This window comes from Magallana gigas, chromosome 3 (genome assembly GCF_963853765.1).
Source record: "Magallana gigas chromosome 3, xbMagGiga1.1, whole genome shotgun sequence".
NCBI lineage: Eukaryota > Metazoa > Mollusca > Bivalvia > Ostreida > Ostreidae > Magallana > Magallana gigas.
In genome coordinates, this window is record NC_088855.1 from 15,553,671 (window position 1) to 15,569,995 (window position 16,325).

Consider the following 16,325-nt stretch of genomic DNA (forward strand, 5'->3'; position numbering starts at 1 on the left):
ACCAAAAACAGCAACTTTCTTCATATCTGACTTTTGACTGAAATGACAATATTCTGCGACAGGTGAGCGCGTTTAATTAATTGTCAGTATTAGTTGTTTTAATTTTAAAACGAAATACTGAATTCAAATATGTTTTGGAATTATGTTCAGAAATTATATTTTCATAACTATAATAGGCACATTCAGCATATTGGAACATGTACATATCTCTCTCTTCCTCTCTCTCTAAAATATTTTTTTTATTATTATTAAATATTATTTATACATTTTTAATAGTGAGTCTATAAATTTTTTCAAAAAATTGCCCAAGTAGTTTCAAATTTTTAACAACTTTTGAATATTTTAGTTTGTGTTCTTGAGTCGGACAGACCGTCCGACTCAATATCAATTAGAATAAATAACTGTCCGACTCAATATCAAATTAGCCATTTTGATTTTTTCTTGTCGCACTAAATTATCTTATAACAAAAATATAAGAATTGTCTATATTTATGAAATAAATATTTGTTACAAATGTGATATATAGAAGCTTTAAGAAAAAATAATCCTAAGCCACAAAAAGTTATTATGAAAACATATAAAAACAGCTTAAATTTCCCATAACCAGTGTTCATTTTTACCGTGTTTGGATTTCCCACTTCGTGACGCTATAGCAGAAAGACCCGGACGATGACGTGTGCCAAACGCGATAACTCTAATAACTAAATGACAACTGAAGCAGTATCTGTTGAAAGTTTATTCATACGATAAATAATGCTAGCGTAGATGTTGAACAAAGTTGGCGTCCGACTCACGATCGCGTCCGACTCACGATCAGTTTACCCTATAACATAACTTTTCGACATCACTATATGCAGAACATAATAATCCACTTGACACAACTTTTAAATAATTGTCCTTAACTTCTGATTTTAGTTGTAGAAAATTATATTATAAAGAAATAAATTTTGTGGCGTAAATTTCCCCAATATGTTATATCAAATAACATGGGTAGAAATAAAATTCCTTAAATAATTAAAATAGAAAAAATGTTAAAATAAAATAAAAAAAATCGGAAGTTGCAGTCTTTTTTTTTGGAGGGGGGGGGGGGGGTGTCCACAATATGACATATTAAAAACCTGTGCAGAAAGTAAACAGCGTTTTAGTATCTGAGCCAGAATGCCTGTGGATGATCAACAGTTAAAAAAAATTATTTTACTACATTTATGTTTTTAAAGTCAAAGAACAAAAAGCAACTAATCATTCTGAAAAAGAGGATCCGTCTATTCGGTTTCGTAATTAGCGAGCGGTTTTAGTTTCCTGCAAAAATCGAGCATTACTTTCTTCATCCAAAATGGATTTAAAACACATTCAGAGGCTGGAGGAAGAGCAGAACTTCGCGTTAATAGAAACAAACAGAAAACTTGAACAGTGGTAAGGTAGTTTGTGATCATGAACGAAGCGACACTTGATCATTAACCGTGTACGTTAAATGTTAAATGTTCACATAGACTGCATGTGTATCGGGACAAGCCTGTAGGACAATAAAGGGTTCCACTTATTCAATAGCTGTACTGAATTATAAAATTTTAGCATATATGAACTTAACATTACTTGTTGGTAATTATTTAGATACTGCATGCGTAGAATTTGTCAAACTATCATAAAAGTCTGTGCGAGAGAAAATAGTTTTTTGTGTGAATTTAACCAGAGACATAAATAACATTGTTATTTATGTCTCTGATTTAACTGAAAAGTGAAAATAGAGCATTTTTGAGTTTCAGGTTTATAGACCTCCTAATAAATGGAAATGACAATGTTGAATATCTCAATTTCTAATTCAAACTCCTCTTTTTCCAACTACTTCAATTGTGGCAATTTTCCATAATCAATTTGGCAATGGGAAGGAAATATAGAAGGGAATATATTTGGATTAGCAACTACAAGACCTGTTGTTTTGCCTCGGACTAGAATGTCGTGACGTCATTGGATGAAACGCGTCACGTGGCTGCCTTACAAATTTCTTTAAAAGGCAAGCGTCAAAATTTATAGCGCAACATGGCGGACGTAACGTTATTTGAACTGATTTTCTACACAAATGTTTGTTTACATATCAAACTTAAGGTCCTCGACAAAACAAAACACTTATTAGGTTTGTTACTGACTGTTTAAAGAAATTTGTGGGGTCGGTAAAGTCCATAGAATGCTCGGCTCCGCCTCGCCTTCTATGGACTTTACCGACCCCACAAATTTCTTTAAACAGTCAGTAACAAACCTAATAAGTAATATTAAAAATGATCCTTTGTTTATTGAATAGACAGGTTAAGCCAATAACGAAACACCAGAAACCCAAAATTTCAGTGTTTCAAAGTTTGAACATTGCCCATTAATGCTCCCAAATGTCTTAAATTTTGACAATCAATTTTAAAAGAGCTCAGCATCAAAAATTGGTATGTAAAAATATCACAAATATGTCAAATGCTTTATTTTCTGATGATAAATTGTCAATATCCAGAGATATATGTGTTTTACATTCTGCCTTTAAATTGCTTGCTTAGAACGTGAATAAAGAGGAGCTAGTATAAAAGTTATTCTTGAAAACATTCACTCTTCAGGGAAATTAATTATTATTTTTTCTGCAAAACTCTTTATGTGCCTCAATGGCAAAAATTGTATGCTTCTATTTTAAAACCATCAGTCAAAAAACATGCTACTCATATGATGCATACTGTTGCAATCTTGAAAATAGTATTAGCAAATGTACCTGTGTAATATTTTTCAGGGAAACATTCAGGTCTGACTATGAAGCACTCAGAGAACGAATGACTACATTGCCAGATAAAACAACACATGACGTCATGGTAACAGGTTTCCATACAAAAATTACATCTATGCTGCATATGTTTTTAAAGAAGTTAACAATACAGGCACATAGCATCATTTTGTAAAGTGGAGAGGCCAGACAAAAAAAGGATATTCCAATTGGCTAGCACATTTACTTTTTTTTATAGATTAAGAAAAACATGATAAAATTGATAAAAGAAAATTTTGATTTAAAGTGGTATGTTTTTGTAAGGTAATAAGCAAGATACAGAGCTGTGGCGTGTTCCATGTTTTTGTTTACCTCAATGGTTCAATATACCTGTAAAACTTTTATTGTCCCCCGCCGCAACGCGATGCGGGGACATAGAAATGCCGGGCGTCCGTGGGTCCGTGTGTCCGTGCGTCCGTATGTCACACTTTTTTGTAAGCGCTCTCATGCCTACAAATTTTGACGGATTTTCATTAAATTTATACCAAATGTTTATACCACTAATACCTTGGTCAAGTTCGAAAATCAGCATTGGTCGATACTTTTTGTTGGAGTTATGGGACTTTGACCACAATAATGACTCCGTTTTATCCAAAAATTGACCTTGTAAGCTCTCTCATGCCTACAAATTTTGATGGATTTTCATAAAATTTATACCAAATGTTTATATCACTAATACCTTGCGCAGGACAGTTAAGGCAACAATTTGCTTTCAAACAGCAGTAAAAGGAGGTCGTTTGTTTAAGCTTTATTTTTTCTGCATGATATATTTTTTAAAACTATTTTTGACTGATTTTGAAAAGATATGGGTCACTTTAACTTGACTCTGTCTTAATTTGACTGTCATGTGACTTTTCAGTGTCACGTGGGCATCTTTTAGACAAGAAACGTCAATGCTAATTTGAGACAAAAAAGACAAGGGCAAGACAAACAAAGTTTGGAGTAAGCAATACGCCTACTTATTCAAAATTATATATACATCATAGAAATCAATGCTCATTCAGTTGTAAAATTCGTTTATTATGCAAATTCCTTGGAAAACTGGCTACTTGTTGCAAAAATAGCGCGTTCTTGTACATTTCAATTAAAATTACAAATTAAACCTTCATTTCTCAACAAATGAGCATCAGTTTTCATTAAGTACACGAGAAAAGGAAGAAAATCATACCAAGTTCAATAATATCTATAGCCGCCTTGCCCTTGTCTTTTTGCATTTAATTTGACAGTCAGTCAGGTCTCTCAAATCAATACACATTTCAAACGCACAAATGATCCCAAAAGGGGTGATAACTCTATAAGCGGTAACTCTGCTGAAATAGGCGCGGTGTCATTGTATCGTCTAATCCGAATTTATTTTGAAATATATTTCATCAGTACATTATGCAAATGATTATTTAAACATAGTGTTTCTGTTTTATCTTTATAAAAAGGGACAGTATGGTTTCTATGAATCACCCGCATTTCCTCTGTTGTAATTATAGACGCAAACAAAAACAATTGTGCGTCATATTTTAGGTTACTGCATGCGCGGAGTTAGTAGTTTCTTAATTTTTGAGGGAAGGAAAGAAAAATATATGAGACCTTTGTGCAAAATTATCTGAGGGGTAGGCTGGTCTTGGGAGAAGCCCCTCTATAATAAGACAGACATGTAACATGATTTAAATTTTTCTCATAATATAAAAAATAACCCCTACCTCACTGTACAATATGGTCAGGGGTATGTTTTGATTATAAGAATATTTCATGTCTGGTGCAAGCCTGTGCCTTATGACTCAATGTTTATATACAACACTGTTGTCTTGAAACATTTTCCAGGGGGAGGGGTGGTTCAAGGAATTTATTTGCAAGTGGCCAGAGACCAAGCCATATTACTATGTGAAGTGTGAATTAAATTAGAATTATCCAGGGGAGAGGGGCTATATACACATGAAGAATGATTTTAAGGTTATACTCATTTTCTTCTTTTTTTTGGGGGGGGGGGGTGCTATATATTTATTCAGTCACAAAATTTATTCCATTCCAATTGCATATTTTTCATTACCAAGAATAAAAGAGGGTGTGTAAATCCTGCAAGTAGGCAATCAAAAGCCATTTTTGGTTCACATGAATGTATAAAATTTAAATAATTCTGAACTTAATCTTATGCGAGGGGATGAAGACTCTCTCCCCCACCCCTTTACATCCTTAATGCATGCAAACAGCATATAGCAATTTAATATAGCTGACTTGGGTAAATGTCTCCTCTCCTCCATTTCTTAAAAAAATTATGAATATAAAAACAATTAGACTTGGCTTATTTGTTTTATTCATTTATACTAAGAAGATAAATTACTTTCTGAAAGAGTAATAATGATAATATGTTCAGTGACAACATTATTTTAAAATTGATATACCCATATATGCATGCACAATCAACAATTTCAATTTCTTTTATGTATCATATCATATCATGTCAATGTGTTTATTGTATGACTCCTTAGTTTGACTCCTCTTCTTTCTCCAAAAGCACAGTCTTCCTGTTCTTTAAGTCCAGGTTTTTATTTTCATCATTTTCATATTTTATATTCCCAGGATAAGAGTGTGTGTAACTTGTCACCAATAAGAACAGCATTTATGCAAATCCCAAAACATAGGAGGTAAAAGCTGAAATGAAAATGATTTTTCAGTGAGTTTAACATGTAATCAAAATGACTGAATGATTAAAATGGAAGAATTTTTTTCTACAATTTGACAAACAATGGAATGTATTTATCTTGATCAACATTTCATTCTGTTAAGATTTGCATTCAGGTTTTGCACATGTTCAAATACAGCTTTAAAACAGTTTTTTGATGATCGACACCTTCACCCCTGTTATGTGTAAGATTACTGTGGCCCCTTTATTTTAATCGACAAAACCTTAACAGTGCACCTCTCTCTCTCTCTCTCTCTCTCTCTCTCTCTCTCTCATATTGTATACAAGATTTCTATCAAGCCAGTGCAGTTACAGTGAAATCATACCATGTAATGTTGATATGTTCAATGTTGATGAGCAATTTTTAATGATGAAGTATTAAAAATTGTAGGTTTAAAATAACATAAGTTTTGAATTTTTAATCAGTTTAAATTAAACACATATACACACATACATAGGACTACATGTCAACAGCAATTTGAGCATTCTGTTAAAGGTCTAATTTGCATGAATGGGTAAAATGACAAACACTTTAACTATTATTTGAAAGTTTCACATGCACATTCTAAACAAACATACCATGTCCATATACAGATTCCTCATTTAGAGAAATCAGATGAAGTGATATCACATGCAACTCAATTATATTTGTATATTATAAGATTTCAGACAGTGTTATGTTCTGAGTGATATAAAAAGCTAGTAATGATAATTAATGTGCATGAACATTTTAAATCAATTGGATGAATATAATGTGTAAAAAAAATTAAATAAATTAACTGTCATAGAAGAATTTTCAACACAAAAGAAACATGTTATTGATCAGCTGTTTATGAACGGGTCAACTAATTTTCAGAAAATCAAATCAGCTGTATCTAATCCTTTACCCTGTACTGTACTGATTTTCAGGAAACCAGATCAGCTGTTTTCACAGTCTCACTTTGTTTACATACAAACAACTGCATGTAGTCAGACTGAGTGTAGTGTAAAGCTATAGTATTGTCTGTACAAATGCTATGAACTGATTCGATTGTGTCAATTGAACTTTCAGAAGAAAATGAGTCACAATTTAACGAACCGACAATAAACTTCTACATGTAACGTTACAATGTAAACAATGCAGTCTCTTCTCATGTTTTGAATGAAACAACACAATAAGTTGATCAGAAATTCATCCACTGTATAAAAGCACAGTAAAATAGTTACTTAGTTATCTGGTCTATTACAAATACACTGTATATCTATTCTACATACCTGACAAATCATCAAAAGATCGTTACCATCAGGAACACCAGCTACACGTGTTTACATCAATTACAGCGTCTGACGAGCGCTTTCAGGACGCAGATTCACACCCATACGACAGATGTGATATAGAAATTATTTGTATATTCTTGTTGTTGTAAATTTATATATACACATATGTGTAACTCGTTGTTATAGGTTTTCCCATGAAGTATTAAATCAACCGTATATATTTTGCCAAAACTACTGTTTTCGGTGTATTTTCCATATATGGAAATACAGATGCGGGACATGTAGCCTTATCTGCACTGCGTGGTCAAGTTCCTAAATAGCCTTGGTCGATAGACTTGATACTAGTATACTGCTTGACTGGCGGGGGACCCAGGAATTCTATTCTTGTTTTAAGCTAATTTTTCTATCTGGTAATTCGTTTTGAACATAAATACTGTTCCTAGCACTCTACTTGTTTGTCCATTCATTTTAGGTATAAACTTGAAATTTCCTTTTCAACATTAAAAATGTAAACAGAAACATGACCTGAGCTTTGTTTACATAACAAAGAATTGTAAGCACTGTATCTCCCATAATTCTTCGACTGACACTCTAATTTTGGTTGACTATTAAAAATGCCTTACTGAACATGCTGAAGCGTTCATGATTGTACAATGTACATGGAAACACTAAAACGGAAAAATAAGTTTTGACCAAAATCATGACCATGCATGCCTCTATAAACAAATACCAGAGAAGCAGATTCTTCTTGTTGCTCTGTGCATGCATTAATCCTTGAAGATGCTAATGAAAATCTGTTTATTCTACATAATGAACTGTAATTTTACATGTATTTGTCATACATGATTTTTAATTTCACAGGTTCCCTTTGGATCTCTAGCTTTCATGCCAGGTAAACTTGTCCACACAAATGAGATACTTGTACTGTTAGGAGACAACTGGTTTGTTGAGAGGTCTGCCAAACAAGCAACAGAAATCATAGGGAGAAGAATAAAAAGTACCAATATTTTTCTTTATTTATATGAGTTCATCTTCATAATTTTCCTCTTGAATCAACAGTGCAGACAACATGGACCCTGTATTTACTATTAAACAACTATTTTTGTTTTTGCCCAGCTGTTGAACAACAAATCAAAGAACTACAGGCTCAGAAACATCTTCTTGAACCAAGACTGGAGTTTACTAAGAATCTCCCTGGAGGATCAAGGGTAAGTAAAGCAGCACCAGGTATATTGTAATATGTGAAGACAGATATAGGTACAGAAAAAAATTAATGTAAAAAGTGATCACTTATTCAAAACCAAATGTTACAACTTTACCTCTTAATTGAGTTAGAACCATTTTAACAAGACCTCGGACTTTCAGTAGGATGTACTTTCTAGTTAAAAATGACATGGTTTCAAGCGAAATATGCACCAATTGCGTAGTCTTAGCTCAAAAGCCAGACAAATCTTGTTGATTTCAAAGAGCCATGCCAGAGTGGCTGACAATGAAATAGACAGGCCTACATCACATTGCTGTTTGACACAACTACCTAAAGTCCTAGCTCTTGTTAAAATGGTTCTATTTATATAATAGTGTTGTGTTGTGCATGTACTATGCCTAAATAGTAGTCAGGGTTTGATACATAGTGCACGAGCCGGAGGCTCGTGCACTATGTATCAAACCCTGACTACTATTTAGGCAAAGTACATGCACAACACAACACTATTGTTATTATTATGCCGACTGTTGAATAAACTGACGTGCTTTGCTATAAGTAGCTGTCACGTTTGAGTGTTGACAAGTCCCTAAAAATAATCACCGGAAAAGCAAGCGTTTGTTTTTTTTATTTAAATAATCAATTGATTTTACTGTTTATTTAATCAACAAGTTGTTGTACAATAAAAAGTTAACAAAGGTTTATGTTCTTTTCAAGAAATGAGAGACATCAGGCCTTACCGAGAAAACTCGAAATGTTTAGCAGACGAAATCTCATTGAATTTTTTTTCTTGTACATTTTTTATTAAGCGTCATTTAAAAAAGCGTTTTTGTGATTCTCATGTAGAATTTCTTTGTAATATGATCAATCAATTTGTTCGAAAGTTTATAAGAAACTTTAACTTTAAAATTACCGTCAATTATGAAGTGTTTTTTGAAAAATGAATAATTTTCATTGCTTGATGTCAGTGGTAAAAATCTACGTTTTATATATATAAATACCGTAATTTATAATAACGGCTAATTTAGCGTAGCGGTTACGCGTTGGGCGTCAAGCTGGAATGATTTTAGCGTCGTGAGTTCGAATCCCACTGTCGGCGCTTCAAAGATTTTCGTTGAAAACATCTGCCGTGCTCTATTTCGGCATAGTATGCTTACGCTATATAAGTCCTTTGATACTATGCGAAAATAGAAGAGTATTTAATATATAGTGACAAACTGACAGAAGGCATAATAATACAATGTAGTATTTAGGATTGTAGTGTCTTAACTATATAATAATGAATTAAAATGGAGGAGAGGGTTTGTGTTGACCTTTGGAATGTAACTGCAATATTAATCATTAGCAGGTCAAGTCGACATACCAATAGTTTGGTGAAAAATGTTTAACAGCAGTTGTTTGATCACTGTCATGTAATTATCTTAAATCTACCAAGCAGAACTTTGCAAGACTACATTAATATGCCCTGCAAAAATGCAGTGTTGCAGTTTCTTGTGAAAGAGTTTAAAAGATTTGCTTGCAATTGTTTGTTTTAAAAAGATAATTGAATAAAATTGCTGAAAGTAATACATGTAGTGTGTTTTTATCGATATATGACATTACATATGTAAGACCTGTAGTCAAATACTATTGATTAGATTTTAAGTACAATGTTCATGTAGTACATTGTAAAGATTGATTTTTACTAGAATTTTTTTTTTCAATTAACGTACTGATACATTTATAATATTTAAAAGCCAGCATATTTTATCTTTAGAATGAGGACTATTTTGAAATTGCTGAAGAATTTGATCCAGAAAAAGAGAAATTATGGAGAGGTTGGTATATAATTATACCAATGTTAATATAGTAATACAAAAGTGAATTGAAAAAATCGATCGTTTTCACGATTTATTGAACACTTAATACAAATTTTATCAGAGGAACACAGAAAAAGTGTACAAAGACAGAGGAAGAAGGATAAACTTGAAAGGAAAGCCGAGGAGAAAAACAGAACTTTAACAGATGAGGACATCTGGAAGCGACTGGATGATTTAGAGAGACAAGAGGCAGAGGGTCGAGAACTTCAAAGGTTAATGAAAGCTTTCTACTCCCCTTTACAATGAAAGTAAACCGTGAAAAGTGTGTATTCAAATGTTAACAAAATTTATAGCATTTTGTATTGTGTTTATGTGCAGTACATTTGATCACATATGAACATATACTGTAAAATCATAATTAAAAGACTGTACCAGTGTATGATATGGGTCTCAAAAGGTCCCCTAAAGTAAACATGAAAAATAACATTCTAACTTTTACCATTTCAATTTTTTTTATTTTGTAGCTGTTTTCCTTTATTTTTTCATTACAGTCATATTGAAGTATGAAGTGCTTGAACAGTTTTTTATAAAAGGAAATATTATTGATAAGTTGTAATCTATTTGAACATGATCTAGAATATCATTAAATAAGTTATTTACTACAGAATTCAAGAATTAGAGGCACCTGATGACCTTGAATTGGTAGAAAGATCACAAGGAAATACACTGCTATCACCAATAGAAAAACCCCCCAGAAAAGTTCACTTTAACGATGACCAGACAGACTCATCATTCATGGAGGAATCAGATGATGACAGTGAGGTTGAGGACAGTGATGATTTCACAAGTGGAAGCTGTGAGGAGAATGAGGAGGACAGACGAGAAAGTAAAACACAAGTCATTAACTTCAAGCACTCCCAAGCTGAGGAGAGGCTTCAACCTCAAGAGGTGTGTGTTTAACATTCAATAATGCATGTATGTACATTTACATGCAACACTTTGATGAGTTATTTGGAAATATTTTGGATAGTATTACTATAAGTACCTTGGCATGTTGGTATTCAGGCAGTGCCATCAACAGTTTACTGGTTGTTGTCCTGTACTGTTTGTCAAAGTTTTGAACATGAAAGTTTTTCTGAATTTCCTGTGTTTGCCCTGTTTAAAAAGAACATCATTGGCATTGGATGAGGGGTACAGTGTGTTGGTAAGAATTACTGTCCTTGGGGAACATTGAAATAATACTGTTGTCTTTCATCCTCTGAGAAGAGTTACAAACATTATAGAAATTAAAGGTCTTTTTAGTTATAGACCATGGAAAAAAATGTACTTGAAAATAATATATTAGCTCTCGATATATTATATTCTGTATAGTGTTTTTTGTAGAGAGCATTTTCTCCCTAATTAAGTACGTTCATCTCTACATACATAACTGGATCAAAGATTCAGATATGCCAAATTGAGGCTAACCTGTTGAAAAGCCAATATCCCCCATATTCATCTTGCAAGCCAAATACAATATACTATACAGACCATATGATCAGCTCACTTCAGAAACTTTTTTTTTCCCAGATGGCAGACTCAGAAGAGGCCTCTAGTGATGTAAAAAGCCCTAGAGATGTTTACAGACTGTACAAACCAGGGACTAAATCAATTCTTAAAAACAGCAATAGTGCAAGGAAAGTGAAAGTAAAGAAGTCGGATACTCAACGACCATCAGCTCAGAGTCCACTCTCCTCTGTACAAGCAGTGAGTATAGCAATCAAGGTTTTTTTATAGAAAGATAATGAACTTATTTGTTTGATTTAATCAAAATGCGATTTTGAGAATAACAGATTTTTATCGAAAAATGGGACTTATTTGTAGTTAATAATTTTTTTATGTTAAATGTCAGTCATTATACATGTATGTCATTTATAAAATCACCATTGTTAATTCCCTAGAATTAATGTGATTCCATCAAAAAACACACAAAAGTCAAGTATATATACATCTTGTTATTATTACTATACATGTCAAAACTAAATTGTCAAAATGTCAAAACCTACGATCATCCATCTTTGCCTATCTTACAAAAAAAAATCTTTGCCTATATTTGGGATACAAATTAAAATGATTCAAACTCTGTTTATAATACATGTATGCATTAAAGTGTTTTTTAATACCAGTATCAATTCAACATGTAGAAAGTAACCGTCACAACAGCAATACCATATAATCATTTAATATGTAGGCCTAACTGACAAAATTAACATAACGGAGCTTGAATTTTTAACTAATGTTAATTATGTTATCCCGATATCCCAACAGGCCTTTTCTGGGGTAGTTGTGGAAAAGAAGGTATCAGATTCATTACCTTCTTTATCGACGGAACAGAAATCACCGGAAAAAATACAAGAGTCAACACCACAGGAAATTCAGAAGCCAGCACGTGTCTCAAAGTTTAAAGCCCAGAGACAAAACCTGTCAAAATCTTAATATCTTTTATTGCAAGGTACTATCATGTTAATGTACTCCTTTGTTGTGTTAATGTTTGATGTCTTAAATAAAAGAAGAAAGAGAATGCTATTATAGTAATTATTTTTATCTGGACTAGATTGCGCTTCATATTTTGTCAGAATCAATTAAATAGTGCTGAAACGAATGTTCGAATATTCGCGAATGAATAGTAAATTTCTAATATTCGAATGTACATGTATATTTAGCATTCGAATATTCGATCACATGTTAAACACCCATATCAAGCACTGTAAACTATGAAGTATCGTGTATTTCATTTTACTCGTAACGAAAGTAAATATAAAGCAATCTATGACTGCCATGCTTGGTAGAGTCTATTACTTAACCCAGTAATAGACTCTTCCGCCATGCTTGTTTACCTTGAAAGTAAAAGCAGGGTTTACATCGAACGGAGACAAACATTCTAGATTTTTCAATTCATGTCAGACGCTCAGGGGCGCAGCTAAGGTTTGTTTATTGTGGAAGCAAATTAAGGCAGGGGGTTTGGGGGCCGCCTTGAGGCCCCCAATAGGTCCAGGGCGAAGCCCTTGTGGGGGCCCAGGGGGCGAAGCCCCCGGAAGCTGGCGAGTTTTCAGCATTTCAGACACTTAATTTTGAGTATCCAGAAAAAAAGATATTCATTAAAATAACCCCCGTTTTTAATGTGTAAAATGCTTACTTCATCATCATCATAAAATTAACGCTGAAAAAGAAAAAATAGTGCCTGATTGATGATTAAATCAATTTAATTTTTATTTAATAAGTCCTGTGCTTTTTCTTCTACTGGTCTTTAACGTTTTTGTCTACAAAAATACTCTTAAAATACACAAAATAATTATATATTTAAACCTTTAAGATTTTATTATTTCTCAATATTCAATAATTGTCAACCTGTCACCCAGGTTATGGAAATATATGCAAATAAAAATAGAAAATACCAGAAGAGAAATTATTACTTTTTTATTTACTGAAAAAGAAAGGCAAGTCGCCTTTGCTTTTTCTCTGCAAATTCTGATATAACAGTTGATACGTTGACTTCAGTATCCCTGTAAATATGTAAACCTGCTAAAGATGACATCCTTTGTCCCGTCATTGTTGACCTGAGGTATGTCTTCAGGCGACGCATGACACTGAAACAGCGCTCTGCGGTTGCTGAAGTAACTGGCATACATGCAAGCATTTCCAAACATTTGAAGATGTTTGGATAAAACAAAGGTTCCTTGATTGAAACCAATGTCTCGCCAAGAGTTTCGGGTTTTACCTGAACATCAGTCCATCGTGCCCTCCACCTGTCGACCTTTCGTTGAAACTCGTTTTTGTCATTTGCGGGCAAGTCCTCCCCAAATGTGTCATAAAGATCTGTCATTTTTGCCCTTGTGATGTTGCCTATTTGAGAAGGAAGTAAGTATTGTGCAGAGAATCGGTTTTCGTTTTGAACTAAACGATCGTTCAATTCGTTGACAAGATGATCTACAAATGGTAGATATAGATTTCGCTTCCAGTACTCTGATGGAGTATCTCCGGGAACGTTTCCTCGGTGGCATTGTCGTCTAGCAAACCTTGGTACCGAAGGCTGAACATCATTTCGGACTCCCATAGCTACAGCTTCTTCAAATATACCTTCCCACACATCATCATCAACACGCTCTGCCCTCAGCATAGAAATCACGGTTTTGCTCTCCTTTGCGGCCTCCAACAAATCCTGCGTTTTTCCCTGTAGAACTGCTGAGAGGGGATTAAGGGGAGTAAGAACGTGTTCAGATGTAACAAGAGCTATGAGAAAGTCAAACTGTTTTATTGAACATACATAACTTCTTGCTTTTGCATCTCCGTCCTCAGACAATTCCTCAAGAGCATCGATAATGACATTATAACATTTCTTAAATGTTGTTAATGCATCAACCCTAGAGAACCACCTGGTCTCGCATAAAGTTTGGAGTTTCGTTTTGCGTTCCATTTGCTCCTTTGTTGGATTGTCATTCGATAATGATTCGTTAAACTGCTTTAAACGTTTAGCCGAGTAATCAAATGCAAAAGAGATTGTCTGCACTGTATCCATCAGATTCCGAATAAGTGGTTCTTTGCAAGCATGAACAACTGACAAGTTCAGTGAATGTGCACGACAATGAGTGTAGGTAGCTTGAGGTACTCTCTCTCTAATTTTTGCCTGGACACCTCTATGCTTGCCAGCCATATTAGCTGCCCCATCATATCCCTGTCCACGCATACGATCAATGACTATGCCGTATTCCTCTAATGATGATATAAATTTATTAGCAAGGTGTTCACCCGTAGTACTTTCAGCTTCCTGAAATCCAAGAAACTCTTCACAAATATTTCCTGACTCTTTATCAAAAAATCTCACACACAATGCAATCTGTTCCTTTGTGGAACAGTCTGTCGCTTCATCCGCAATAAAACCGTAAAAACTGGCAGCATTACAGCGATCAACTATCCCTTTTCTGATTTGGTCTGCACAGATATCTAAAAGTTCATTTTGAATCATAGGGGATGTATACTTATCCTTCATGTCTGCTGACTCTAAATGTGCAGCCAAAATTGCATGGGTCTTTCTGTGCCTGTAAATGAAGTAAGGCAGGAAAGTTGCCTTTCCCCTCTTCATGTCCCCGTATTGCTATGTTTTGTCTAACACAAAAAAGAAGTGAGACTTAATTATCTCACCTAGGATGTGACGATTCCTTTCAATAACTTCCTGATGATAGCTTGAAAGTTGTCCCATGATGTCAGCTTTCCCGGTTTCTTGCAATCTCAGAAACCTTTCGCTGGCCCTGACGTTATCGTGGTGACTAGAGCCTTCCGATAAGTGCCTGGATACGTATTTACTTAAATTGGACCAGTCAGTGACGGGACTCAGTTTTGTGAATGTACGTTCTTTGGCATCATCACGTTGACTGCCGAACAGAACACATGGAGCACAATAAACTGCATCACAAGACATAGAATATTTCATCCATGTATGCTTTCCAAGCCAATTCCCCTTAAGTTTTCTCTTAGTACCCCGTACCTCTCTAGAATTAAAAAAAAATTGCTTACACCTCATATTATCTGCATATTTTCTGAAGGTGATTGGGGTAAATTGTACGAATAACATTTCACTAGCGCTGCAGGCTGACAAATGTATTGTTTATTTTATTTGGTTTCTGTTCACCAGTTTCATTTAATATTTTGTTATTGTCATTTTTCATTCAAAAATATCAATAAAAATTCAAATGATCAATCTATTATAAAAATACTTAAATATATTTATTCAAATTTTTGCTAACCTGAACGGAAAGTCAAACTTATAAGCCGCCTCCCATGTCCCAGTAAGGAGCTTGGTCTTAAAACTATCCTTACGGAAATCGTTGTCGCATGTTTGAAATAAGTCCGGATAGTCGGGGCCTTGAGAGTCAGGGAAATTTTCAAATGTACCTTTAACAGTTTCTGAATTTTTTTCTGAACTGGGCAAACTCTTTGTTGCAGTTGATTCTTCGGATGTTTTAGGCTTTCCGAACAAATCGGTAATTTTTTGTTGTTTTTGAAACATGTTCTCTTAACATTAAAGTTATACCGGATATGATGAACGCAACAATATTGTAAAACTAATCGATAGAGTATATATAATTCCGGAATTATTTATATAATTTAGATTAATTTTTAGTCATAAGCAAAGTTTTAATTAAGCAACATTGTTTAAGTTTTATTTTATTTTTATTACAATGTGTTTATTTTTTTTTTTTTTGTGAAAATGAAGTGGAAGCACTTGCGTACTTGCGTACGCCTAGCTACGCGCCTAGACGCTGACGAAAAAAATTGCTTAACTGTTTGAACGAGTGTGAGCTACGGAGAGTTAATATCGAAAGGTACATTGAAAGTTTTTTTTTAAAGATACCTCGATATAATTTGGTTTTTTTTAAAAATAAACAGAACATTTCCGGAGTTATGAGCGTTATCAGTTTTCTGTTTAATACTATATCAAACATGGCGGAAATATTTGGACTGACTTACCACTGCTTACGGAGTTACGTATCGGTCTCATACAGGAGTCAGGACTGCAGTATATTATTAAAGAAGTAATAAATCTTTTGATTGTAGTTGATGGAAATT

General features: G+C 33.9%; 2 protein-coding genes and 1 long non-coding RNA gene across 3 annotated transcripts; 1 reads left to right on the top strand and 2 right to left on the bottom strand.

The window, feature by feature from the left end:
• The first annotated feature begins 1,261 nt into the window (after positions 1 to 1,261).
• Positions 1,262 to 12,309, top strand: LOC105338888 (unconventional prefoldin RPB5 interactor). The gene is made up of 9 exons (XM_011444181.4): positions 1,262 to 1,413; positions 2,762 to 2,840; positions 7,584 to 7,719; positions 7,839 to 7,930; positions 9,680 to 9,740; positions 9,844 to 9,994; positions 10,388 to 10,670; positions 11,292 to 11,468; positions 12,030 to 12,309. Exons 1-9 carry the CDS (start codon positions 1,334 to 1,336, stop codon positions 12,195 to 12,197), a joined length of 1,227 nt encoding a protein of 408 aa, XP_011442483.3. The 5' UTR covers positions 1,262 to 1,333; the 3' UTR covers positions 12,198 to 12,309.
• LOC109620077 (uncharacterized) lies at positions 5,078 to 6,951 on the bottom strand. Its single transcript, XR_004604271.2, has 2 exons — positions 6,720 to 6,951; positions 5,078 to 5,434 (listed from the first exon to the last, which is right to left on the bottom strand). It is a non-coding gene; the product is annotated as an uncharacterized lncRNA (long non-coding RNA).
• Positions 12,310 to 12,661: 352 nt separating the features above from the next.
• LOC105345163 (52 kDa repressor of the inhibitor of the protein kinase-like) lies at positions 12,662 to 14,841 on the bottom strand. Its single transcript, XM_066077731.1, has 2 exons — positions 13,480 to 14,841; positions 12,662 to 12,799 (listed from the first exon to the last, which is right to left on the bottom strand). The coding sequence occupies exons 1-2, from the start codon at positions 14,839 to 14,841 to the stop codon at positions 12,662 to 12,664; spliced, it is 1,500 nt and encodes a 499-aa protein (XP_065933803.1).
• Between the last annotated feature and the right edge of the window lie 1,484 nt (positions 14,842 to 16,325).

What these genes read in the sequence shown, in the direction of transcription:
- LOC105338888 (XM_011444181.4), top strand. Translation starts at nt 1,334, where the DNA reads ATGGATTTAAAACACATTCAGAGGCTGGAGGAAGAGCAGAACTTCGCG. An exon ending in AAACAACACATGACGTCATG is followed by an intron (nt 2,841 to 7,583) that starts GTAACAGGTTTC and finishes TTAATTTCACAG; the next exon opens with GTTCCCTTTGGATCTCTAGC. An exon ending in ATCTCCCTGGAGGATCAAGG is followed by an intron (nt 7,931 to 9,679) that starts GTAAGTAAAGCA and finishes TTTTATCTTTAG; the next exon opens with AATGAGGACTATTTTGAAAT.
- LOC105345163 (XM_066077731.1), bottom strand. Translation starts at nt 14,841, where the DNA reads ATGAAGAGGGGAAAGGCAACTTTCCTGCCTTACTTCATTTACAGGCAC. An exon ending in CACGATGGACTGATGTTCAG is followed by an intron (nt 12,800 to 13,479) that starts GTAAAACCCGAA and finishes AAAACTCGCCAG; the next exon opens with CTTCCGGGGGCTTCGCCCCC.